This window comes from Petromyzon marinus, chromosome 69 (assembly GCF_048934315.1).
Source record: "Petromyzon marinus isolate PM22_M1 ecotype Great Lakes invasive population chromosome 69, UKy_Petmar_22M1.pri1.0, whole genome shotgun sequence".
NCBI classification, from domain to species: Eukaryota; Metazoa; Chordata; class Hyperoartia; order Petromyzontiformes; family Petromyzontidae; genus Petromyzon; species Petromyzon marinus.
In genome coordinates this window covers 389,258-417,082 of record NC_133735.1, presented here as the reverse complement: position 1 = coordinate 417,082, position 27,825 = coordinate 389,258, and the positions used below count along the sequence as shown (strand labels likewise).

The 27,825-nt window shown below is 52.4% G+C and overlaps 1 protein-coding gene across 1 annotated transcript in view; it reads left to right on the top strand.

Moving 5' to 3' along the window:
- LOC116957058 (uncharacterized) overlaps window positions 1-27,825 on the top strand; it is a 33,468-nt gene extending 5,643 nt beyond the window's left edge. Inside the window, exons 3-10 of the mRNA XM_076054948.1 lie at window positions 1,111-1,202; window positions 1,843-2,064; window positions 8,632-8,798; window positions 11,752-11,873; window positions 17,139-17,302; window positions 17,771-18,270; window positions 20,553-20,621; window positions 27,526-27,825. Coding sequence (XP_075911063.1) covers window positions 1,111-1,202; window positions 1,843-2,064; window positions 8,632-8,798; window positions 11,752-11,873; window positions 17,139-17,302; window positions 17,771-18,270; window positions 20,553-20,621; window positions 27,526-27,693 — 1,504 coding nt within the window. The 3' untranslated portion in view covers window positions 27,694-27,825. The remainder of the gene's footprint in view (window positions 1-1,110; window positions 1,203-1,842; window positions 2,065-8,631; window positions 8,799-11,751; window positions 11,874-17,138; window positions 17,303-17,770; window positions 18,271-20,552; window positions 20,622-27,525) is intronic.

The window sequence follows — 27,825 nt, the reverse complement described above, 5'->3', positions numbered from 1 at the left end:
TTTTTTTCGGGGTTAGATCGCGTTATTTATAAATGTGTCGTAACCCTCCACCACCCGACACGGACGATCAGCAAAGAAAAAGTGTCACGTTGACTAAAGACAAAATAGTTCACTTGCTTTAGCCCCCACACCGGTGTGTTGTTGAAGAGTGAATCCACAACATTTACAGTTTGAGTTGTACTGTGACGTTTCGCTGGTGATTACATCCAGCAACATCGGACAATTCGCCAGAATGGTAAAGCCCTCTCCACTTGCTCCCGGTCTTAAGCAGAGCAGCGGCAGGGTGACGTCATCACTTAACTCATATCAGGCGCGGTGATTAGAGGCGGAGGGGTAGGGGTAGTATTGTAATTATGTAATCGATTGGTAATCAGTCAATGGTTATGATTAGTAACGAGTTGTAGATTAGTAATCAGTCGTAATGTGTGTTAGTGATTATATGCTACGTTAGTAATCCGTTAATTAGCATGTGTTTCCCCTATCGGGAATTGTAATGCGTATTATTTAATAATAGCAACTTTTGCCTTATGTGCAAATATGGAGGTGCATGTATGTTGCGTGCTTTTTTTGACGCTCGCCATCTCGCTGTGCGGCGTGCCGAGCAAGGGCACCGCATCGCCTCCCCAGTGCCATTCACGCTCACGGCCGACACCACCGGTGACGATTGCCTGGCTCGGCCCTGTCAGATGAGTAGCCGGTGCGGCCGGTGCGGCCGGTGCGGCCGCTGTGGTTGAACATCGCTAGCAGCTGGGGGAGAGACAAAGGCGGCCGGGCGCGGTGCCGGCCGACGTAGGCGCCACTCGCTGAGCGGCACTCGCCCCGGCGGTCCGCTGAGGCTACACGGGGCGGTATCTTTGCCCGTGTATCTCGCCCCGGGGGTTCATCGTTGTCGCTCATGGTCCAAGTGGCGTTTCGCTGAACGTGACCACCACCACCACCACCGCCGCCGCCGCCGCCGGCTGGTGCGTTTAACGAGGTTGAGAACGCGGCGAATGTGTCAAAGCGGCGGCGATGATGATGGTGATGATGGTGGTGGTGATGTCCTCGGCGTGCACCTAGCCTGGCACGGGCGCGGTCACACCGTCCCTGTGTGGTGCTGCGCGAGTTTAGGATGACGCCGGCGGTTCTCCGAGACCTCTGCAAAAAGCACAAGCTGTACGTGACTCCTCACCTCAACGACGTGCTGTACCTCCACTACAAGGGTGAGCACCTCACCGCCACGCACTCAGCACACTCACCACACACTCACCCCACACTCACCACACTCACCACACTCACCACACCTACACTCACCACACTCACCACACCTACACTCACCACACCTACACTCACCACACCTACACTCACCACACCTACACTCAGCACACTCACCACACCTACACTCACCACACCCACACTCACCACACCTACACTCACCACCCTACACTCACCACACCTACACTCACCACCCCTACACTCACCACACCTACACTCACCACACCTACACTCACGACACCTACACTCACCACACTCACCACACCTACACTCACCACACCTACACTCACCACCCTACACTCAGCACACCTACATTCACCACCCTACACTCACCACCCCTACACTCACCACACCTACACTCACCACACCCACACTCACCACACCTACACTCACCACCCTACACTCACCACACCTACACTCACCACACCTACACTCACCACACCTACACTCACCACACCCACACTCACCCCCCCACACTCACCCCCCCAACCCTGACCCCCCCACCCTCACCCCCCCACCCCTCCACCCTGACCCCCCCACCCTCACCCCCCCACCCTGACCCCCCCCCCCCCCCCCGCACTGGCCCAGGCTTTGTTCGTATCGAGTCTCTGGATGAGTACCGTGGCCTGCGCTGCCTCTGGCTCGAGGCCAACGGCCTGCGGCGCATCGAGGGCCTGGAGGCCCAGCTGGAGCTGCGCTGCCTCTACCTGCAGCAGAACCTCGTGGAGCGCATCGAGAACCTGGCCCACCTGCGGCACCTCGACTCCCTCAACCTGAGCCACAACTGTCTGCGGAGCCTACACGGCATCGGTGAGCACGGTGATGGTGACGATGATGATGATGATGACGATGATGACGATGATGATGACGACGATGATGACGGTGATGACGATGACGATGATGATGATGATGACGACGACGATGACGATGATGATGATGATGACGACGATGACGATGATGATGATGATGACGACGATGACGATGATGATGATGACGATGATGACGACGGCGATGATGATGATGATGACAACGATGATGATGACAATGACGACAATGACGACGATGATGATGACAATGACGACAATGGCAATGGTGACAATGACGACGATGACGACGACGATGATGACGATGATGATGACAATGCTAATGACGATGAGGATGATGACGACGACGATGACGACGACGACGATGACGACACCAATCTGTACCACGCAACGCTGTCCCATCACTCTCACGGGGACAGCCAGAGAGAAAGAGCGGGATCGGGCAGGCACGTGATGGCTCCGGCAAGACCAACAATTGCCCAAGCTCTGCGGCCCTCCACATGTGAACGTGCTACCAGCCAGCGATGGAGCGTTTCCACGTGTGGGAGAAAACCCGTGCGTACGAGGGGGAAACACTCTATCCCCAACGCCACCCCAGGGAGAACATGCAAACCCCGTGCAAACCCCACGGATGCAGGCGTCAGGGGTTGGGATCGAACCCATGACCTCCTATGTGACCACGTGCTTGGAGAAGCTTTCCACGGCTGTTCCCGGAAGAAATGTCCATATGGTACTGATGGAATGGGAGGCTGATTGATGCCCAGTTGCGGTCGAGAGACGGCTCCCTATCGGTCAACCATGTCAGGTTTGGTGATGATCTGGTAATTCGCTGAACCTGGGGCGTGCCACTGAAAGGTGAATTCTTACAATCAGCACCCATCAAAATCAAGCACCTGCCTGGGTATTGTGTGCCATGAAACTCTCCACCCACCTGAACTCCCCGTTGGTGATGGAGCGAGTTGTTGGAAAGAGTGGAGGGTTTTCCCACACTTCGGCAGTGTGCTGATGACCTGCTCCGGTTTTACTCCAAATCAGTCATCGCGGCATTATCTTTTTGTCGGCCGCCTAATGCTGCGTGGAAGCTGCCTGGACAAATTACCGCTCCGCCCAAAGCTTCGGGTCTTCTCGGCCACAATCATCCACTCCCTTCCCTATGCTTGTGCAACGTGGACCCCTCCGATGGAATATCTGCACTGGTTATGGACATTCAGGCTGGCCTGCCTACAAGCCATCGTGGATTTAACCAGGCTGGATTGTTTGAGGAGCTCACAAATCCTGAAAAGATCTGGGCAGGGTCCCATCGGTGAGCTCCTCCAGCAGGCAAGGCTGCATTGGCTGGGTCACGTAGCCCGCATGCCCAGCCACCACATGCCCAAGCAGATTCTGTTTGGCCTGGATCGAGGTGGCTAAACGGGCACAACACGGACTGGCAAAGAGATGGAGTGATGTGGTACAGGAGGACGTGGAGCTGAGTGGACTTGCCGAAGACTGGTACCAGGGGTATCAAGATCGGCCTCTATGGAGGAGGCTCGTGAAGGACGCTGCTACTGTGCAGTTGTGTGTGTGTATCTCTCTCTCTGTGTATCTGTGTGTGTGTCTCTCTGTGTGTACATCTCTCTGTGTGGGTATCTGTGTGTGTGTATCTGTGTGTGTGTCTCTCTGTGTGTATCTCTCTCTGTGTGTATCTGTGTGTGTGTCTCTCTGTGTGTGTGTCTCTCTGTGTGTACATCTCTCTGTGTGTGTATCTGTGTGTGTGTCTCTGTGTGTGTCTGGAGTGATTGGAGGGCATGGGCCAGATCAGCTCAATAACATCGGTAGGAGGCTGCTAGATTTTTGTGCAGCCCATGGGCTTGTAATTACCAACACGCTGTTCCGGCATCAGCGCATCCACACAACATCATGGATGCATGCCGGGTCCAAGCAAGAACATCTGCTGGACTACATAGTGACGGACCAGCGAATGCGAGCCCATGTCCTTGACACCAGGACCTACCGTGGAGCTGATCTGCCCTCTGACCATCGACTAGTCATCTGTAAGATGCGCCTGCCATTCTTCCACTCCGGTGGTGGGTGTACACCCAGGACCCCATTCCAACATAAAGTGGCCTGGTCTCAGTTATCTGATGAAAGTTGCAAGCGAGAATTTCATCATCGCTTGCGGCTGGGATTGGCATCGTCCCCGACTCCTCCTGATGTCGAGGGTAAATGGGCGAGGTTTAGGACTGTGACTCATGCAGCTGCAATGGCTGCTTTGGGTACGCGGTCCAGACCTCCCCAGAGACCCTGGCTGACAGAGGAGGTGTTCAGGATGGTTGAGAAAAAGCGACAGGCCCACTGTCATCGGCTACAGAATCCCACGTCAGAGAATGAGGAGGCTTACCGCAGCCTTCGCTCGGAGGTTCGGAGAGCCGTGAGGCGCTGCAAGGATGGGTGGTGGTCGCGGGTTGCTGAGGAGATGGAGTCTGCCTCAGTGGCCCGTGATCACAAATCTCTATTTAACTCCATCAAAAAAGTAACCTGCAGTGCCACACCTATTACCATCATTAGGGGAAAAACCGGTGATCCAATCTCCGACCATCAGGAACAGGTTCGCAGATTTGCAGAGCATTTCTGTGAGGTCCTGGGGGAGGGAAAATCCCTCAGCCAGGAAAACATCGTGGCACAAAGTGAGGATGACCCTGCTGAGGCTGCGGTGCCTCAAATATTGGAAGAAGTCACCCCCTGTGAGTGGCTGGCTGAGGTGCCATCTGCTGAGGAGGTATTGAAGGCTATCCGGAGTCTGAGACCAGGAAAGGCAGCGGGCAGAGATGATCTCCCAAGCGAAATGCTGAGGGAGGGTGGCGTTTGTGCACAGACTGCCCTATATGACATCATAACAACAGTCTGGACCACTGGACGGGTTCCGCAGGATTGGAAGGGTGCCCTGGTGGTCCCCCTTTTTAAGAAGGGGGACCGCACAGACTGTAACAACTACAGGGGCATCTCCCTCCTCAGTGTGCCGGGAAAGGTCCTGACAAGGATTATTCAGCATCGCCTTGCCAGGCACGCTGAGGACAGGCTTGCGGAGCCCCAATGCGGTTTCAGGAAAGGGCGGTCCTGCACAGATGCCATATTTTCTGTCCGTCTGCTACAGCAGAGGTGTAGGGATTTCCAACAAGACCTACATCTCTGCTTTATTGACCTGGTCAAGGCCTATGATACCATCAGTAGGCCTGGGCTCTGGGTCGTTCTTCGTGCTTTTGGAGTACCTGACCCTCTGCTCACAATCATTAAGGTCCTTCATGATGGTGAGCGGGCCCGGGTAAAACTACGTGGCCGGGAGTCAGAGCCATTCCCTGTACACCTTGGGGTGCGACAGGGATGTCCTCTGGCTCCCACATTATTTAACATCTATTTTGACCACGTAGTTTGTGAAGCCTTCAATAGCTGTGCCGGGGGAATCTCCACATGGTACAGATATAATGGGAGGCTAATCGATGCCCGGGTGCGGTCAAGGGATGGCTCCCTATTGCTCAACCACGTTATGTATGCTGATGATTTGGTAATATTCATAATAAAGGTTTTTGGGTTAGATCGCGTTTATTTATAAATGTGTCGTAACCCTCCACCACCCGACATGGCCAATCAGCAAAAAAAGTGTCACGTTGACAAAAGACAAATAATTCACTACTTCAGCCCACCGGTGTGTTGAAGAGTTAATCCACATTTACAGTTTGAGTACGACGTTTCGCTGGTAAATACATCCAGCATCATCAAGCAATTCGCCAGAATGGTAAAGCCCTCGCTTGCTCCCGGTTTTTATATAGAGCAGCAGGGTGACGTCATCACTTAACTCATATCAGGTGCATTGATTAGATGCGGAGGGGGGGGGGGTATTGTAATTATATAATCGATTAGTAATCAGTCATTGGTTATGATTAGTAATGAGTTGTAGATTAGTAATTCTTTAAATCTAATGTGTATTCTTTAATAATACGCTTCCAGGCCGCACTAAGCCGGTAGCTGTCAGAGCGATTAAAGTTATTCTTGTTCCTCTCAATTTCAATGGATTCTCTAATTAGTCTTTGCCAGTAATAATTCGTTTTACACACCACTGCAACATTGTCAAAATCAATTGAGTGTCCTTGTTGACAAGCATGTTCTGCCACTGCCGATAGTTGTGTTTGAGATAATTTAATATTTCTCTGATGTTCTTTTAGTCTTACGCTGATGTTACGTCCCGTCTGCCCAATGTAGCAGCTGCCACATGAACAATTAATCCGATATACACCTTCTGTTGATAGTTCAGGTAATGCATCTTTAGTGCAAGATACTAGTTTTTGAATTTTGTGTACTGTACCAAATCTTACTGTAATGTTTTGCTTTTGCAGAACACGGGCTAATTTGTCAGTTACTCCTGAGATATATGGAATTTTTATTGTTTTAACAATCTGGTCGCTTTCAGTAGTATTGCTTTGCGATCGTGATTTGGCATTCAGTGCTCTGTTAATTTGAGCATTATTGTAGCCATTCTGTCGTAGTGCGTCTTTAACGTGTTTAATCTCTCTCACTAGACTCTCACCATCTGACACTGTTTTCGCCCGATGTACGAGCGTCTTGATAAGAGAGGATTTTTGAGCTGGATGATGATGTGATTCTGCATTCAGATAGGCATCAGTGTGCGTTTGCTTTCTGTAAACGCTGTGTGTTATTTTACCATTTAGGCCATGTCCAAGCAAAATATCTAGGAATGGGAGTGTGTTATTCACCTCCATTTCCATGGTGAACTGGATGGCCGGGTTTTGTGCATTGAGATGATTTAGAAAATCATTAAGTGTATCTTTACCATGTGGCCAGACAACCAAAGTGTCATCCACATACCTAAACCAAAAGGATGGTTTTAATGTGCTCGAGGCAAGTGCTCTTATTTCAAAGTTTTGCATGTACAAATTTGCTATAGCAGGGGATAAAGGAGAACCCATTGCTGCTCCTTCCTTTTGTTTAAAGAAATCCCCTCTCCATAAGAAGTAAGTGTTATTTAAACAATGGCCAGCAAGTTTCGGAATATCTTTTTGTAAACCGGTATTCTTTACTAGTGTATCAAGTAATTTAAGCGATTCGTCCACTGGAACCTTAGTGAATAGAGAAATCACATCAAAACTTACCAGAATATCATCAGGAGTAAGTTTAATATCTTTAATCACATTCACAAGATGTTCTGAATTTTTTATGAATGAAGATGTCTTACCGATGTAGGGCTGTATTTGTTTGGTTATATATTTTGCTAATTGATATGTGGCAGAGCCAATTGTACTGACTATGGGTCGTAATGGGATGCCGATTTTATGAATCTTTGGTAGCCCATAGAGTCTAGGTGGTTTTGAGGCCCTTGGCTTAATTAGGTATTGCTCATTTTTAGGGATTAATGATTATGATAATAAAATTATAAATTTACTAGAGGAAAGTACCTACATTAAAATTAAACGAGATTAATGAATTTGCAATTATTGCAGTGGTCTTACGTTCTAAAGTATTAGTTGGATCTCGTCCCATCGGTGAGCTCCTCCGGCAGGCAAGGCTGCGATGGCTGGGTCATGTAGCCCGCATGCCCAGCCACCGCATGCCGAAACAGCTTTTGTTTGGCCGGATTGAGGGGGCTAAGCGGGCGCGGCACGGGCTAGAGAAGAGATGGAGTGATGTGGTACAGGAGGACGTGGAGCTGAGTGGACTTGCCGATGACTGGTACCAGCGGTGTCAAGATCGGCCTCTGTGGAGGAGGCTCGTGAAGGATGCTACTGGGCAGTTGGAGGCAGTCGCCCTCCAACAACAACGGAGGGCGGAGGAGCGACGCTCACAACAACGAGCGGAGCGCCGGGTGGCTAAAGCACAGCAGGTTGGCACAGTAGGGGGCACAGGTGGTGCATCAGCCAGTCATCTCAGTCAGTCGACCCGTGGCACCTGGGTCTGCCCAGTGACCTCCTGCCAGCGGGCGTTCGACACTTCACGTGGCCTCACGGTGCACATAGCCTGGCACAAGCGTCGTGGTGACGTCACCGCCACATAGTGGCGAATGGCGGTTGTTGTTGTTCTTGTATCTCTGTATGTGCGTCTCTGCGTGTGTCTCTGCGTGTGTCTCTGTGTGTGTGTCTGTCTCTGTGTGTGTGTATCTGTGTGCGTGTGTCTCTGTGTGTGTCTCTGTGTGTATCTGTCTCTGTGTGTGTCTCTGCGCGTGTCTCTGCGTGTGTGTCTCTCTGTATGTGTGTCTCTGTGTGTGTCTCTGTGTGTACATCTCTCTGTGTGTGTCTCTGTGTCTCTGCGCGTGTCTCTGTGTGTGTGTGTGTGTGTACATCTCTCTGTGTGTGTCTGTGTGTGTGTCTCTGAGTGTGTCTCTGCGTGTGTCTCTGTGTGTGTGTCTCTGTGCGTGTCTCTGTGTGTGTGTGTACATCTCTCTGTGTGTGTCTCTGTGTGTGTCTCTGTGTGTGTGTCTCTGGGTGTGTGTGTACATCTCTCTCTGTGTGTCTCTGTGTGTGTGTCTCTGCGTGTGTCTCTGCGTGTGTCTCTGTGTGTGTGGCAGCGTCCCTTCCGTCGCTCACCAACCTGCAGGTCTCCCACAATCACCTCGAGTCGCTGGACTCCATCACGGCGCTGACCTCGTGCCCACGCCTCAGTGTGCTCGACCTCTCGCACAACCTCATCCGTGACGCGCAGATCGTCGGCATCCTAGCAGCCATGCCCAGCCTGGTGAGACGCGGGGACACGCGGGGACACAGAGACACGGGGACACGGGTACACAGAGACACGGGGACACGCGGGGACGCAGAGACACGGGGACACAGAGACACAGAGACGTGGGGGCTCCACACAAACGCAGAGACACGGGGACACGCGGGGACACGGAGACACAGAGACACAGAGACGTGGAGACACAGAGACACGGAGACGTGGAGACGTGGAGACACAGAGACACAGAGACACAGAGACGTGGAGACACAGAGACACAGAGACACAGAGACGTAGGGACACAGAGACACAGAGACGTGGAGACACAGAGACACAGAGACGTGGGGACACAGAGACACAGAGACGTGGAGACACAGAGACACAGAGACGTGGAGACACAGAGACACAGAGACACAGAGACGTGGGGACGCAGAGACACAGAGACACAGAGACACAGAGAGACACAGAGACACAGAAACACAGAGAGACACAGAGACACAGAGACACGGGGACACAGAGACACAGAGAGACAGAGACACGGGGACACGGGGACACAGAGACACAGGGACACAGAGACACGGGGACACAAGAGACACGGGGACACAGAGACACGGGGACACAGAAACACAGAGACACGGGAACACAGAGACACGGAGACACGGGGACACAGAGACACGGGGACACAGACACAGAGACACAGAGACACGGGGACACAGAGACACAGAGACACGGGGACACAGAGACACAGAGACACAGAGACACGGGGACACAGAGACACAGAGACACAGAGACACGGGGACACAGACACAGAGACACAGGGACACAAAGACACGGGGACACAAGAGACACGGGGACACAGAGACACAGAGACACGGGGACACAGAGACACAGAGACACGGACACACAGACACACGGCGACAACTCACGGGGACACGGGGACGTGGTGATAGGGGGACACAGACACTGGGACACGGACAGACAGAGACACAGGGACACGGAGACACAATGGGCAACAGGCACGCCGTGGGCACGGGACACGGAGACTTGGGGACACAGAGACTACGGGGGACACAGAGACTTGGGAGACATGGGGACTTGGGGACACAGAGACTTGGGGACACGGAGACTTGGGGGACACGGAGACTTGGAGACACGGAGACTTGGGAGACACGGAGACTTTGGAGACACGGAGACTTGGGGACACAGAGACTTGGGGACACAGAGACTTGGGGACACGGAGACTTGGGGACACAGAGACTTGGGGACACGGAGACTTGGGGACACGGAGACTTGGGGACACAGAGACTTGGGGACACAGAGACTTGGGGACACGGAGACTTGGGGACACGGAGACTTGGGGACACGGAGACTTGGGGGACACGGAGACTTGGGGGACACAGAGACTTGGGGACACAGAGACTTGGGGGACACGGAGACTTGGGGACACGGAAACTTGGGGACACGGAGACTTGGGGACACGGAGACTTGGGAGACACGGAGACTTGGGAGACACGGAGACTTGGGAGACACGGAGACTTGGGGGACACGGAGACTTGGGGGACACGGAGACTTGGGGGACACGGAGACTTGGGAGACACGGAGACTTGGGGGACACGGAGACTTGGGGGACACGGAGACTTGGGGGACACGGAGACTTGGGAGACACGGAGACTTGGGAGACACGGAGACTTGGGGACACGGAGACTTGGGGGACACGGAGACTTGGGGGACACAGAGACTTGGGGACACAGAGACTTGGGGGACACGGAGACTTGGGGACACGGAGACTTGGGAGACACGGAGACTTGGGAGACACGGAGACTTGGGGGACACGGAGACTTGGGGGACACGGAGACTTGGGGGACACAGAGACTTGGGGACACAGAGACTTGGGGGACACGGAGACTTGGGGACACGGAGACTTGGGGACACAGAGACTTGGGGACACGGAGACTTGGGGACACGTGGACTTGGGAGACACGGAGACTTGGGGACACGGAGACTTGGGGACACGGAGACTTGGGGGACACAGAGACTTGGGAGACACGGGGGACACGGAGACTTGGGGACACGGAGACTTGGGGACACGGAGACTTGGGGACACGGGGACTTGGAAGACACGGAGACTTGGGGACACGGGGACTTGGGAGACACGGAGACTTTGGGGACACGGAGACTTGGGGACACAGAGACTTGGGGGACACGGAGACTTGGGGACACAGAGACTTGGGGGACATGGAGACTTGGGGACACAGAGACTTGGAGGACACGGAGACTTGGGGACACGGAGACTTGGGGGACACGGAGACTTGGGGACACGGAGACTTGGGGACACGGAGACTTGGCGGACACAGAGACTTGGGAGACACGGGGGACACAGAGACTTGGGAGACACGGAGACTTGGGGGACACGGAGACTTGGGGACACGGAAACTTGGGGACACGGGGACTTGGGAGACACGGAGACTTGAGAGACACGGAGACTTGGGGGACACGGAGACTTGGGGACACGGAGACTTGGGGACACGGAGACTTGGGAGACACGGAGACTTGGGGACACGGAGACTTGGGGACACGGAGACTTGGGGACACGGAGACTTGGGGGACACGGAGACTTGGGGACACGGAGACTTGGGGGACACGGAAACTTGGAGACACGGAGACTTGGGAGACACGGAGACTTGGGGACACGGAGACTTGGGAGACACGGAGACTTGGGACACGGAGACTTGGGGACACGGAGACTTGGGAGACACGTAGACTTGGGAGACACGGAGACTTGGGGACACGGAGACTTGGGAGACACGGAGACTTGGGGACACGGAGACTTGGGGACACGGAGACTTGGGAGACACGGAGACTTGGGAGACACAGAGATTTGCCTGCATGGGGGGTGGACGCTGGAACGTGGTGGCTCACGGCCTTGTGCCATCGCCTGCGCCTGCCCCCAACCCCCCCCCCCACCCCCCCACAGCGCGTGCTGACCCTGACGGGCAACGCGGTGGTGCGGGACATCCCCGACTACCGGCGCACGCTCACCGTCCGCCTGCCGCAGCTCACCTACCTGGACGACCGCCCGGTTTTCCCCAAGGACCGGTGAGGCCAGTGACGACGTACTCCCCCCCACGTGCCCAATGGCCACACTCACAGAATCAGCACAACAACCAACAACAACCACCAACAACAACAACCAACAACAACCAACAACAACAACCAACAACAACAACCAACATCAACAACCAACAACAACAACCAACAACAACAACCAACAACAACAGCAGCAACAACAACAACCAACAGCAGCAACAACGGCTCATGTCTGACGCCATTTGAACGGAGCCAGACTTAACCCCCTTACCCTCGAGGCTTCAAACACGAACAATTAAATAGCAGGGAAACCACTCTGAGGTTTGATACCGGCCTGGACGCCGGACCGGTATCACTTGGACCTGTTAGGGTATACGCGAGGTCCGGTAGGCTGGTCCTAGCTCCAGTCAACATGAGGGGTGGGTGGACAGCTCTCCATTAGGTAGGTGAGTGAGTGAGTGCGTGGGTGGGTGAGTAAGTGAGTGAGTGAGTGGGTGGGTGGGTGAGTGAGTGGGTGGGTGAATGAGTGGGTGAATGAGTGGGTCGGTAAGTGAGTGGGTGGGTCTGTGAGTGAGTAGGTAAGTGTATAAGTGAGTGTGTGAGTGATTGGATGGGTGGGTGGGTGGGTGAGTGGATGGGTGGGTGGGTGAGTGAGTGGGTGGGTGAGTGAGTGGGTAAGTGTGTGAGTGACTGGGTGGGTGAGTGGATAAGTGTGTGAGTGTGTGTGTGAGTGAGTGTGTGAGTGAGTGTCTGAGTGAGTGAGTGAATGTGTGTGTGTGTTAGTGTGTAAGTGTGTGAGTGTGTGAGTGAGTGTGTGAGTGAGTGAGTGTGTGAGTGAATGAGTGAGTGAATGAGTGAATGTGTGAGTGAGTGAATGTGTGAGTGAGTGTGTGAGTGTATAACAAAACAACCCCCTACCTCCTCGCGGTGCCAGATGGGCAACTCTGTCGTGGACAGTGCTGTGGGGGGAGGTCCAATTTTGATTGGCTCCTCCCCTCACGGCATATGTGTCCACCACAGGGGCTAAACGGGGGCTCTGGACGGGTGCGAGGGGCTGGTAACCCCTCCACCTTCAATTAATTACCACTAAACCACGAGTTAAACTGAAATATGTAACTAATAAGCTTGTGCCGGAGGCCTCGGGGGGCCAGGCGTCTATGACGTCTCCTGGCCAAACCCCAATTGGCGGAGCCAGGAGATTGAATATCTACCCTCGGGGCTCCTCCAGAAACAACGAAAAGCCACTACGGGTGGCCACGTGGAATGTTCGAACGCTCACTGCGGAGGAGAGGCTGCCACTCCTCTGTCGGGAGCAGGACCGGTACCACCTGGATTTATGTGGCATTCAGGAGGTCCGGTGGACCGGCTCTGGCTCCTGCCACCATGAGGGGTAGACAGTCCTCTACTCGGGGCAGCAGACTGCCAAACAACAGGGTGTGGCTCTTCTTTTGAAAAAAAGAATGAAGGGGGCGTGGGGGAGCGTGGCGGTGAGGTGTGGGAAGCTGTAAGTCCCAGGCTACTTTGGGCTCGCCTTCCCATCAACCGGAGGCGAGGACTGGTGGTCATGGTTACTTATGCCCCCACCGAAGATGAACATCCGTGGAGGGATGCAGGCAAAGCCGATGAGTCAGATGCCTTCTATGAACTCCTGTCACAGGTGCTGGCTAAAGTGGCCCCTCGGGATAGAGTCATCATGTTGGGTGACTTCAATGCCCGAGTCGGTCACGATACTGGCACCTGGTCTGGAGTGATTGGAGGGCATGGGCCAGATCAGCTCAATAACAACGGTAGGAGGCTGCTAGATTTTTGTGCAGCCCATGGGCTTGTAATTACCAACACGCTGTTCCGGCATCGGCGCATCCACACAACACCATGGATGCATGCCGGGTCCAAGCAAGAACATCTGCTGGACTACATAGTGACGGACCAGCGGATGCGAGCCCATGTCCTTGACACCAGTACTTACCGTGGAGCTGATCTGCCCTCTGACCATCGACTCGTCATCTGTAAGATGCGCCTGCCATTTTTCCACTCCGGTGGAGGGTGTACACCCAGGACCCCATTCCAACCTAAAGTGGCCTGGTCTCAGTTATCTGATGAAAGTTGCAAGCGAGAATTTCATCATCGCTTGTGGCTGGGATTGGCATCGTCCCCAACTCCTCCTGATGTCGAGGGTAAATGGGCGAGGTTTAGGACTGTGACTCATGCAGCTGCAATGGCTGCTTTGGGTACGTGGTCCAGACCTCCCCAGAGACCCTGGCTGACAGAGGAGGTGTTCAGGATGGTTGAGAAAAAGCGACAGGCCCACTGTCATCGGCTACAGAATCCCACGTCAGAGAATGAGGAGGCTTACCGGAGCCTTCGCTCGGAGGTTTGGAGAGCCGTGAGGCACTGCAAGGATGGGTGGTGGTCGCGGGTTGCTGAGGAGATGGAGTCTGCCTCAGTGGCCCGTGATCACAAATCTCTATTTAACTCCATCAAAAAAGTAATCTGCAGCGCCACACCTATTACCATCATTAGGGGAAAAACGGTGACCCAATCTCCGACTCCCAGGAACAGGTTTGCAGATTTGCTGAGCATTTCTGTGAGGTCCTGGGGGAGGGAAAATTACATCATAACAACAGTCTGGACCACTGGACGGGTTCCGCAGGATCGTTCCAGGATTGGAACGATGCCCTGGTGGTCCCCCTTTTTAAGAAGGGGGACCGCACAGACTGTAACAACTACAGGGGTCATATTCTTAGCTCTTTCGATAAATTCACGTTGAAGGGAAACAATAAAATAATAATAAATATATAAAACAATACAAATTCTCACAACGTTTCGACCATAACACAAACGGTCGTCATCAGGTGTGTTATGGTCGAAACGTCGTGAGAATTTGTATTGTTTTATATATATTTTATTATTTTATTGTTTCCCTTCAACGTGACTTTACCGAAAGAGCTAAGAATATGAATTACTGCAGTCACGAAAGCTTTAAATCAAAATTTAACTACAGGGGCATCTCACTCCTCAGTGTGCCGGGAAAGGTCCTGGCAAGGATTATTCAACATCGCCTTGCCAGGCACTCTGAGGACAGGCTTGCGGAGCCCCAATGCGGTTTCAGGAAAGGACGGTCCTGCACAGATGCCATATTTTCTGTCCGTCTGCTACAGCAGAGGTGTAGGGAATTCCAACAAGACCTACATCTCTGCTTTATTGACCTGGTCAAGGCCTATGATACCATCAGTAGGCCTGGGCTCTGGGTTGTTCTTCGTGCTTTTGAAGTACCTGACCCTCTGCTCACGATCATTAAGGACCTTCATGATGGTGAGCGGGCCCGGGTAAAACTACGTGGCCGGGAGTCAGAGCCATTCCCTGTTAACCTTGGGGTGCGACAGGGATGTCCTCTGGCTCCCACATTATTTAACATCTATTTTGACCACGTAGTTCGTGAAGCCTTCAATAGCTGTACCGGGGGAATTTCCACATGGTACAGATATAATGGGAGGCTGATCGACGCCCGGATGCGGTCAAGGGATGGCTCCCTATTGCTCAACCACGTTATGTATGCTGATGATTTGGTATTAGCTGCTCATTCAGAGGAGGAGTTGGAGATGCTGCTGCTGAGACTGGAGCGTGCCACTAAGAGGTGGGGCCTTACCATCAGCTCCACCAAAACTAAGCACCTGCCTGAGTATTTTGTACCATCAGACACTCCACCCCCACAACTCCCAATCGGTGATGGGGCAGTTGTGGAGAGAGTGGAGAGTTTCCCATACCTGAGCAGTGTGCTTATGACTGGCTCCAGTTTAACAGCAGAGGTCTCACTCCGAATCAGTCGAGCGGCAATATCTTTTCATTGGTTGAGTAACGCTGTGTGGAAGCTACCTGGTCTGTCGCTCCGCACTAAGCTTCAGGTCTTCTCGAACACGGTCATTCCCTCCCTTCTCTACGCTTGCGAAACGTGGACCCCCCTAATGGAACATCTTCGCCGGTTAGAAACATTTAGGCTGACCTGCCTACGATCCATCCTGGGTTTAACCAGACTGGATTGTGTGAGGAGCTCACAAATCCTTGAAAGATCTGGGCAAGGTCCCATCGGTGAGCTCCTCCGGCGGGGAAGGCTGCGATGGTTTGGTCATGTAGCCCGCATGCCCAGCCACCGCATGCCGAAACAGCTTTTGTTCGGCCGGATCGAAGGGGCTAAGCGGGCGCGGCATGGGCTAAAGAGGAGATGGAGTGATGTGGTACAGGAGGACGTGGAGCTGAGTGGACTTGCCGATGACTGGTACCAGCGGTGTCAAGATAGGCCTCTGTGGAGGAGGCTCGTGAAGGACGCTACTAGGCAGTTGGAGGCAGTCGCCCTCCAACAACAATGGAGGGCGGAGGAGCGACGCTCACAACAACGAGCGGAGCGCCAGGTGGCTAAAGCACAGCAGGTTGGCACAGTAGGGGGCACAGGTGGTGCATCAGCCAGTCATCTCAGTCAGTCGACCCGTGGCACCTGGGTCTGCCCCGTGACCTCCTGCCAGTGGGTGTTCGACACTTCACGTGGCCTCAGGGTGCACATGTCCTGACACAAACGTCGGGGTGACGTCACCGCCACTTAGTGGCGAATGGCGGTTGTTGTTGTTGTGTGAGTGAGTGAGTGTGTGAGTGTGTGAGTGAGTGAGTGAATGAGTGAGTGTATGAGTGAGTGTATGAGTGAGTGTATGAGTGAGTGTGTGAGTGTGTATGAATGTATGTGCGAGTGTGTGAGTGTATGAGTGAGTGAATGAGTGAGTGAGTGAATGAGTGTATGAGTGTATGAGTGAGTGTGTGTGAGTGAGTGAGTGAATGAGTGTATGAGTGTATGAGTGAGTGTGTGTGAGTGAATGAGTGCGTGTGTATGTGTGAGTGTGTGTATGTGTGAGTGAGTGTATGAGTGAGTGTGTGTGTGAGTGAATGAGTGAGTGTGTATGTGTGTGTATGTGTGAGTGTGTATGTGTGTGTATGTGTGAGTGAGTGAATGAGTGAGTGTGTATGTGTGTATGAGTAAGTGTGTATGTGTGTGTGAGTGAGTGAGTGTATGAGTGAGTGAATGAGTGAGCGAGTGAATGAGTGAGTGTGTATGAGTGAGTGTATGTATGTGTGAGTGAGTGAGTGAATGAGTGAGTGAATGAGAGAGTGTATGTGTGAGTGAGTGAATGAGTGAGTGTGTGAGTGAGTGAATGAGTGTGTGAGTGCTGCGACAGCGCCCGCCCCCACAGCTCGTCAAGCGTCAAGGCCACGCCCCCCCCCCCCCCCCAGGGCTTGTGCTGAGGCCTGGGCCCGCGGGGGCCGCATGGCGGAGCGAGCCGAGCGAGCCGCCTGGGACACGCGGGAGCGGCGGCGCCTCCACGACGCCACGGAGGCCCTCGCACGGCGGCCCTCCTCACGGAGCCTGCGGGCCCACGGCGGCCACTCGCCCGCAGGTGCTGGGCCTCGCCATCACCACCACCACGCCGCTCGTGCTGAGTGTCAGCATGGAGATGACGCGGGTCGACAGCTCATCACCACCACCACCATCATCACCACCACCACCATCATCACCACCACCACCATCATCACCACCATCACCACCACCATCATCACCATCACCACCACCATCATCACCACCATCACCACCGCCACCACACTCCCAGCTTCCACAACACACAGCTCATCACCACCACCACCACCACCACACTGCCAGCTTCCACAACACACAGCTCATCACCACCATCACCACCACCACCACCACACTCCCAGCTTCCACAACACACAGCTCATCATCACCACCACCACCACCACCACACTCCCAGCTTCCACAACACACAGCTCACCGGCGAGCCCAGCACGGTTTGTGCCGGTTCAGCATCGGTGATGGAGGCTGACCCCAATGCCCTCCCTTCACCCTGCAGGTACGAGTGGCGAGCAGCCCGCCAGTGGTGAGGGCGGTGAGGGCGGTGAGGTTGGTGAGGGTGGTGCGGGCGGTGAGGGTGGTGCGGGCGGTGAGGGCGGTGCGGGCCGTGATGGCGGTGATGGCGGTGAGGGCGGTGCGGGTGGTGAGGGCGGTGAGGGTGGTGCGGGCGGTGAGGTTGGTGAGGGCGGTGCGGGTGGTGAGGGTGCTGCGGGTGGTGAGGGTGGTGCAGCTGGTGAGGTTGGTGAGGGTGGTGAGGGTGGTGCAGGTGGTGAGGGTGGTGCGGGCGGTGAGGGCGGTGAGGGTGGCCCTGAGGGCCCCCTGGATGGGTGCCCAGAGCCACAGCCGGACCGCCGCCCGTACGGCGTTGGGCACGGATGTGCGGACGGGCAGCGGGGCGAGCGAGGGGTCCTCGCCGCGGTGAGGCCGGCCGGGAGGAGCCCCGTGGACGAGGAAAAGGCGCCGGCACGGGAAGACACGAGCAGAAACATCAGCCTTGACGTGAGTGAGATGAGTGTGAGTGAGATGACTGAGGTGTGAGTGAGGTGAGAGTGTGAGGTGAGTGAGGTGTGAGTGAGGTGAGAGTGAGTGAGACGAGAGTGTGTGAGATGACTGAGAGTGAGGTGAGAGTGAGACTGAGGTGAGTGAGATGAGTGTGAGAGAGATGTGTGAGGTGTGAGTGAGGTGAGAGTGAGTGAGGATAGTGAGATGAGAGTGAGATGAGAGTGAGTGAGGTGAGACTGAGAGTGAGAGTGATTGAGATGAGAGTGAGTGAGAGTGAGTGAGATGAGAGCGAGGTGAGACGAGTGAGGTGAGAGTGAGTGAGGTGAGAGTGAGTGAGGTGAGGGTGAGTGAGTGAGGTGTGAGTGAGGTGAGAGTGAGTGAGATGAGAGTGAGATGAGAGTGAGTGAAAGTGAGTGAGGTGAGAGTGAGTGGGGTGAGAGAGAGTGAGGTGTGAGAGAGGTGAGAGTGAGTGAGGTGAGAGAGAGTGAGATGAGAGTGAGTAAAGTGAGAGTGAGATGTGAGTGAGGTGAGATGAGTGAGGTGAGAGTGATATAAGCAAGTTTGACAAAGCCACCCTCCTTTAAGCCGCTCAAATCCCATCTCAACACGACGTCAAGGTCACCCCAAGTGACAGCTGTTGCTGTACAGCACAAGGCCACTCAGCTCCTGGCCTGCGAGCAGGTATTAGTCTGCCAGTAGGGGCTTCATGATATCTGTGGGCACCCCCAGCAGCAGCTGTCCCTGTAATACACCATTCTGCCAGTATGGGGGCGATGTTGCAGTGTGCAATCTTAATAGAATAATTCGTTCTTAGGTGAAAATAAACGATGGCGAGTTAGGAGGAGCGACGTTGGGCTTGCGGATAACACGACGGGATCTTTAGCGTGCCGCTGTGAGCCAAGCGGACGGCGCATGGCATTGCATCTTCACACACAAAATGCAGCATTCTCCAAATCTGCACAACAAGAGACAGACCTTCTGCCCATGTCGCCTCTGAAAGAGGGACCATCGCTCAGCAGAGCTTCATTTGGTGACTGAAATGGTTTAGTTTTTGTTGTTGTTGTTGTTGTTGTTTTTTCCCGGGGCAGCGCGCTTACGACCAGCCCCGGTTCAACAGAACATGGTCACACTCCGAATCAGTCGAGCGGTGTTTTCCTTTTCATTGGCTGCTCGACGCTGCTGCGTGGAAGCTGCCTGGCCTATCGCTCCACGCGAAGCTCCGGGGTCTTCTTGGCCACGGTCATTCCCCTCCCTTCTCAATGTTTGCCAAGTGTGGAGCCCCCCAGAGGGAGACCTGCGCCAGATTCAAACCTTCAGGCCGGCCTGCCTACAATTGATCCTAGGTTTACCGCGACTGGATTGTGTCACGAGTTCGCAGATCCTTGAAAGATCCGGGCGCATTCCCATCGGTGAGCTTCTCATGCAGGCAAGGCCGCGTTGGCTGGGTCACGTAGCCCGCACGCCCGACCACCGCATGCCCAAGCAGCTTCTGTTTGGCCAGATAGAGGGGGCTAAACGGGCGCGGCACGGGCTAGAGAAGAGATGGAGTGACGTGGTACGGGAGGACGTGGAGCTGAGTGGACTTGCCGATGACTGGTACCAGCGGTGTCGAGATCGGACTCTGTGGAGGAGGCTCGTGAAAGATGCTACTGGGCAGTTGGAGGTAGTCGCCCTCCAACAACAACGGAGGGCGGAGGAGCGATGCTCACAACAACGAGCGGAGCGCCGGGCAACTACAATGCAGCAAGTTGGCACAGTGGGGGGTACAGCCGGTCCATCTGCCAGTCGTCTCAGTCAGTCAACCCCATGGCACCTGGGTCTGCCCTTGTGACCTGCTGTCAGCGAGAATGAAACACTTCACGCGGCCTCAAAGTGCACCTAAACACTTCACGTGGTGACGTCACCACCACTTAGTGGTGAAAGGCGGTTGTTGTTGTTGTTGTTTGTGCCCAAAGGGGTGGCGTGGTTATTGGAGCGCTGCGCTACGAAGCCGGCGGCCCGGGTTTGATTCCCGCTCTCGGCCAACGCCAGTGAGGATTTCCCGAGCCTCCCCTAGGTCGACTCAGCCTCAGTTGAGTTCCTTTGTGCGGTGTGTAAACATCGCCACTGGCGGAGACAAACGTGGCCGGGCGTGGTGGTGGCCGGGCGTGGTGCTGGCCGGGCGTGGTGCTGGCCACCCACCCCCTCGTGTGCCGTGGTGCTGCTGCTCGCTAACAGCGCTTGCCCCAACAGTTTGTTGAAGGCTACCCGGGGGATCTTTGCCTTTGTTGTGCCCACAGGACCTGCCCGATCTGGAGGAGGCGCTCGTCTGCGATGAGGAACTGTGGGACCTGGCCTCACACCCCGGGGTGAGTCACGGCCACTCCTTTCACTTCTCTGCTCCCACATTCTCGGCTTCATCGCTTCTGTGTGCAAAGCGAAACCTTGTGGATTGCGGGTGTAACTCGGTCTGCGAGTGTTTTGCAAGACGGGCAGACATTTGTAAACAAATATTAACTTATTCTTAGCTTTCGATTTAAAGCTTTCGTGACTGCAAGGATTAATCTTCTTTGGTTCTTTCGGTAAAGTCACGTAGAATGAGAATAAAATAATAATTTTTTTAAATAAAATAACGCAATAATATTCTCACGACGTTTCGGCCACAACACAAGCGGCCTTCATCAGGTGAAGGGGACGAGACTGTCTGGAGGACAGCGCTGGAGTGAGAAAGCCACTCTGAGATCACGACCTTTAAGCTGTGTGAGAAGAAACAAAGCGCCTTGACAAAGGAATTAGCATATAATTTAGCATTTAAATGGCTGAGTGATTAGCTTGTGACTGGTCACAGAAAAGGCTATGTTAAAGTTAAAACATACACATCCGCAAAGGCACCCCTTGACAAAGGAATTAGCATAGAATTTAGCATTGAAATAGCTAAGTTAAAGTATACACATCCGCAGAGGCACCCCTTGACAAAGGAATTAGCATAGAATTTAGCATTGAAATAGCTGAGTGATTAGCGTGTAACTGGTCATAGAAATAGCTATGTTAAAGTCAGAGCATATACATTCACCGAGGCACCTAGTACAAATCAAACAGGAGAATTTAGCATTGAAATAACTAGGCGAAATTAGCATTGAAATAACTGAGTGATTAGCTTGTGACTGGTCACAGAAATGGCTATGTTGAAGTCAAGGCCTACACATCTGAGCTATTCACAGTAACTGGGTATACAATACAATATATAATGAATACTATATAGTGAACCAATAAAAAAACTAAAATATAAATTACCTCAATGTTATCAATAAACTCTATATTCTCCAATCAGCCAAGCTACCAACAATAAGTCGTTATATATCACAATGCTATATGGCGAAAAATGGGTGGATTCTTACCCTCAACTTTAGCAACACGGATAGCTACGGGTCCCGTTCAGACGGACGAGTTCATCCATGGTCGGAACAGAGGAGGGGGAGAGAGACAGCTGCGAGGTGCTGTTATACTCCATGTTGTAAACCATACCATTAACCGTGGTGTGAGAGGTATTAAGAGTCAATGCCAGTGAAAGAGCTGCGGTCTGAAGGTCATCGTAAAATACAATTAATTAAGAACGGAAATGGTTTAAAACATCTTTCCAATGGTTACTAAGCCAGAATCCATCTTCTCGGTTGAAATTGTCTCTGTGCTTGTATATGTGAATGGCCTCATGAACGAATCTCTCATGGTAGCCGGTTGGTTTGCAAAGAACCTCCGTCTTGGTGAAGTCAATGTCATGTGAGCCCACTGAATTATAACAGTGATCTGCCACGGCAGAGGAGTTCGTTCTACCGTGTTTCAAGTCTGCTTTATGTTCGCGGATGCGGTCCGAGATATGTCGTTTGGTTTCTCCAATGTAGCTAGTACCACAGAGGCACTTTAGTTTGTAAATGCCCGGGTACTGTATGCCTGTAACAGCATTTTTTACAGATGGAACTAGATCACGGATTTTATGTACTGTGTTGAATCGGACCTGGATCTTGTGTTTATTCAGGATTTTGGAGATCTTTTTAGTGACCCCTGCAATGTAGGGTAAGGTGATGGTTTTGAGTGGCTCCACAAGAGGATCCTTCTTCATGACTGGAGTGATGGCTTTGCGGATTGTGTAGTCGGAATAACCATTAGCCCTGAGAGCCTGGTGTACGTGCTTGAGTTCACTGGTAATGTGTTCCTGGTCGGAAATGCATTGGGCTCTATGGTATAGAGTCTTGATGAGGGAGTTCTTCTGGGATTAATGGTGGTGGGAATCCGATTTCAAGTAAGCATCTTTATGGGTAGCTTTCCTGTAGACAGAGTGGCTCATTGAACCATCATGTCTCCTTTTAATTAAGACATCCAAAAAGGGTAGTTTGCCATCTTTTTCGACCTCCATGGTAAATCTGATGGCTGGGTGTATGGAATTGATGTGGTCGCGGAATTGGTCTAAAGCAGGCTGGCCATGTGGCCAGATGACAAAGGTGTCATCCACGTACCTCTTCCATAAGGTCGGGCGTAGAGTGGCAGTCTGGATGGCGTCAGTTTCAAATTTTTCCATGAATACGTTGGCTACAACCGGAGATAGGGGGGAGCCCATTGGGGTGCCCTCAGTTTGTTTGTAGAAAGTTCCATTCCAGGTGAAGTATGTGTTGGTTAAGCAATGTCTCACCAGGGGGGGTACATCAGTGTGCAGTCTTTGATGAACCAGGTCTTCAATGATGGCGATGGTGTCAGGTACCGGGACTTTGGTGAACAAGGACACCACATCAAAACTGACAAGCAGGTCGTCTGGGGACAGGGAAATGCCTTTGATTGTCGATACCAGGTGAGTAGAATTTAGTACTGCAGAGGTGGTTTTTCCAGTGAAAGGTCGCAGTATATCAGCAAGAAAACGTGCCAGTTTATAGGTGGGGGAGTTGATAGTAGAGACGATGGGACGAAGGGGTGTATCTTCTTTGTGTATCTTTGGAAGGCCATATAATCTTGGTGGTCTGGCAGCAGAGGGTTTCAACGAGAACTGTTTGGTCTCATCAATTAATGCTGTTGAATCAGAGATGATTTTGTTCGTTTTGGTAACCAGGCTGTTGGTGGGATCTCTTTTTATTTTTGTATAGCTGCCATCGTTGAGTAGTTCTTGAATTTTGTTGTTATATTCTGTTTTGTCCATGATGACAGTGGCATTGCCCTTGTCGGCTGAGAGGACTACAATATCATCTCTCTTTTTTATTTGAGAGAATTCAAAACGTTCGTCTTTGCTGATGTTGCTGGGTGGCAACTTAGCGTTTTTGAGGGTTGCAGCAATTTCAGATCTTGCTACGTCTGCAGCGATGTGACTCAAGCCCTTGAGTGCAACGTCGACATGGGCAATGATATAATTAACCGGTAAGTGTCTCGGTGTGACAGCAAAGTTTAGACCTTTAGCTAAAACGGATTTCAGACCATCAGAAATGGAACTGTTACTGCGATTAATTACGACTTTGTTGACGTCTATCTTTTCGGTGTGTGGATCCGATTTTTTGCTGGAGAGGTGATTGAATTTGGAAATCAAATTGTCCCTACATTTGGTCGACATAGTGGCAGCCGAAGAGGTAGTCATATTGTCTACATGTTCCCAATCCGATGTAGACATTGTTGCTGTGAATGTTAAGTGTGATTTGTAGAGTGTCTTGTCTAACTGATCGAGTTCGGTGCGTGTAAGTCTGATTTTTTCCGAGATAAGAGCGAAGCTAGTTCTAGCTAGAATTGGTTTTGCATTGAGAGAAGTTGCAACAGCAGAGGTTAGTGTAAATGCGGTTGGTATTACCTTAGAGTCGCGGCATCTCTTCAGAAAGGTGAGAGACTCGATTAGTTGAGCCTTCTTATCCCGGAGTCTATTGAATGATCTTAAGGTGGTGTGGAATCCCTCTCCGTAGAGGCGGTTAAATTTCGATTTAAAGCTTTCGTGACTGCAAGGATTCATCTTCTTTGGTTCTTTCGGTAAAGTCACGTAGAATGCGAATAAAATAATAAATTGATAAAATAAAATAACACAATAATATTCTCACGACGTTTCGGCCACAACACAAGCGGCCTTCATCAGGTGAAGGGGACAAGACTGTCTGGAGGACAGCGCTGGAGTGAGAAAGCCACGCTGAGATCACGACCTTTAAGCTGTGTGAGAAGAAACAAAGCACCTTGACAAAGGAATTAGCATGTAATTTAGCATTGAAATGGCTGAGTGATTAGCTTGTGACGTTGAAGGGAAACGTTTCGACCATAACACAAACGGTCATCATCAGGTGTGAAAAACCAACGGCAAGAAACATTTGAAAGAAGTGTTGGTTTGCATTTATTTATTTATTTTAAACGGTGCATTCATTTATTTAAAAAATACGTTAGCGCCACTTGCAGTCATTTGGCAGATTATTTAGAAGGACGAGTCCATCTATGTTCTGAAAAGAGGAGGGGGGAGACGAAAAATGTATGTATGCTGTCTGAAAGCCACCGTAAGCGTGAACAATCACTTAAGACCTGAAATGGTTTATCAAATCCTTCCAATGATTGCTAAGCCAGAATCCATCTTCTCGGTTGAAATTGTCTCTGCTTGTATATGTGGATAGCCTCATGAACGAATCTCTCATCGTAGCCAGATGGCTTACAAAGAACCTCTGTCTTGCAGAAGTCAATGTCATGTGAACCTACTAAATTATAACAATGATCTGCCACGGCCGAGGTGTTGGTCCTACCGTGCTTAAGGTCTGCTTTGTGTTCACGAATGCGGTCCGAGACATGGCGTTTGGTTTCTCCAATGTAACTACTACCACAGAGGAAACTTAGTTTGTAGACACCAGGGTACTCTATGTCCGGAATCACATCTTTTACAGACGGAACCAGATCACGGATTTTATGTAATGTGTTGAAACGGACCTGGATCTTGTGTTTATTCAAGATTTTGGAGATCTTTTTTGTGATCCCCGCAATGTATGGTAAAGTGGTGGTTTTGATAGGCTCCTCAAGAGGGTCCTTCTTCATGGTTTGAGTGATAGCTTTGTGGATTTTATAGTCGGAGTAACCATTAGCCTTAAGAGCTTGGTGTACGTGCTTGAGTTCACTGCCTATGTGTTCCTGGTCGGATATGCATTGGGCTCTATGGTGCAGAGTCTTGATGAGAGAATTCTTCTGTGATGGATGGTGGTGGGAATCTGGTTTCAGATAAGCATCCGTATGGGTAGCTTTCCTGTTGACAGAGTGGTTCATTGATCCATCAGGTCTCTTTTTTATTAGGACATCCAAAAAAGGTAGCTTGCCATCTTTTTCGACTTCCATGGCGAATCTGATGGCTGGGTGTATGGAATTGATGTGGTCGAAGAATTGGTCTAGAGCAGGCCGGCCATGTGGCCAGATTACTATACGAGCAGTAGTACGTGTAGACGTGCTTTGTACTGCCGAGCGTCACGTGATCACAACTGATTGTACGAGCGCTTTGACGTACGAGGGATTTGGATTACAAAACACGTTTCCGGAACGCGAGTATGCTTGCGCAATCCAAGGTTTTTACCTGCATGTTGAACTTCTTTCGTACCGAAAGTAGCCAACCCTGCTAATCGGAGGTGCGGGGTTAGGACAACAGACTTCACGCAACAGCAAGCAGCCACGAAGAAATGAGCTCGTCAATCCAGATTATTTAAAAGCGCATAGCTCCGGCGGCTTCCTAATATCGGAAGGAAGAGCGTTCCAGACGGCCGCAGAGGTGCATCTGAAGGCGCGCGATGCGAGTGGCCGTCTTTTGTTCGACGGCCAGCAGAAAAAACGCCGCTGTGGGGACGACCGATGTTTGCGTGGAAGGCGGTTGATCTTCCGCGAGGCGACGAGCACTGTATTGCTGTTGCTCATCAGTGGCAAGCGCTTTGCACCGTGCAATGAGTGCGACGTCACATTGACACCCCCCCCAAAGATCCCTCCCGGTGAGCACTACACCGGCACCTCGCCCGCTGCTGTCAATGACCTCGCTGCTCCGAAGGCTTCATGCTCATACTCTTTGGTTCTATTCGGTAAAGTCACTCACTCCACTCACTCCACTCACTCACTCACTCCACTCACTCACTCCACTCACTCCACTCACTCAGTCCACTCACTCACTCCACTCACTCCATTCACTCACTCACTCACTCCACTCACTCACTCCACTCACTCCACTCACTCCACTCACTCACTCCACTCACTCCACTCACTCCACTCACTCCACTCACTCACTCCACTCACTCACTCCACTCACTCCACTCACTCACTCCACTCACTCACTCACTCCGCTCACTCACTCCACTCACTCCACTCACTCACTCCACTCACTCCACTCACTCACTCCACTCACTCCACTCACTCACTCCACTCACTCACTCACTCCACTCCACTCACTCCACTCACTCACTCCACTCACTCCACTCACTCCACTCACTCACTCCACTCACTCCACTCACTCACTCACTCCACTCACTCACTCCACTCACTCCACTCACTCCACTCACTCAACTCACTCCACTCACTCACTCTACTCCCCCCCCCCCCCCCCCCCGCTGCTCGTCCATCATGGTCCCCACCGGCTCCTGGTCCATCATGGCCCATGCACCTCCTACGTACATCGTGCTCATTGTTATGCTAATTCCTTTGTCCAAGCGTTTTGCTTCCTCCCACACAGCTTAAAGGACGCGACCTGGGGCTTGGCTGTTTTCACTCCAACGCTGTCTTCATGACAGCACGGTCCCTTCACCTGATGAAGGCCGCTTGTGTTGTGGCCGAAACGTCGTGATTTTTGTTATTTTATTTTTTACCTACGCGACTTTACCGAATAGAACCAAAGAGTATGGATCCTTGCAGTCACGAAAGCTTCAAATCTAGGCTTCGTGCTCCTTCTCAAAGCCACCCCGAAACCTCCCTGGGGCAACGGCAGTCCTCCCTGAGCAAGCAGGTCGTGGGTCATAGATTCGGTAGAAAGACCATGGGAAAAACGGGTGCCTTGCGACCCACTTCCAGGTGCTGAGACTGGCGAACGCATCCGGTCAGCCAGCTCTGGCAAAGTCCAAAGCAGAATCATGTTCCTGTCCGTTCGCCAGTGGTCAAGGCCACACGGCGGGGGGGGGGGGGGGGGGGGGTCTTGGTCTTTGTGTTTGGTTTGAGATTTATTTACGAAGGGTTCAACTTCTACCCATTTGCCAGTACGCTCCGCTTTGCTGCGCGGGTGATTTCTACCACTTAACTCTCTTTGCCGCTGCCTTCCCACAGGAGGTGCTGTTCCCTTGGCAAAGCCCAGCGGCCATGGGGGCCGGTAGGGCGACTGGGGTCGCTGGTGACTCTGGCGCGTCGTGCCGTGGCGTAGTGAAGAGGCCACTCATCGAGGAGATCTTGTCCGTGCCTGTCCAGGGCCAACTCGCCTCCCCTGGGTCCTGTTAAACCGACTCAAGCTGAGGGCCTTGTTAAACTGGCTTACGCTGAGGGCTGTGTTAAACCTGTACACACTGAGGACCGTGTTAAACCCACTCACGCTGAGGACCGTGTTAAACCGACTCACGCTGAGGGCCGTGT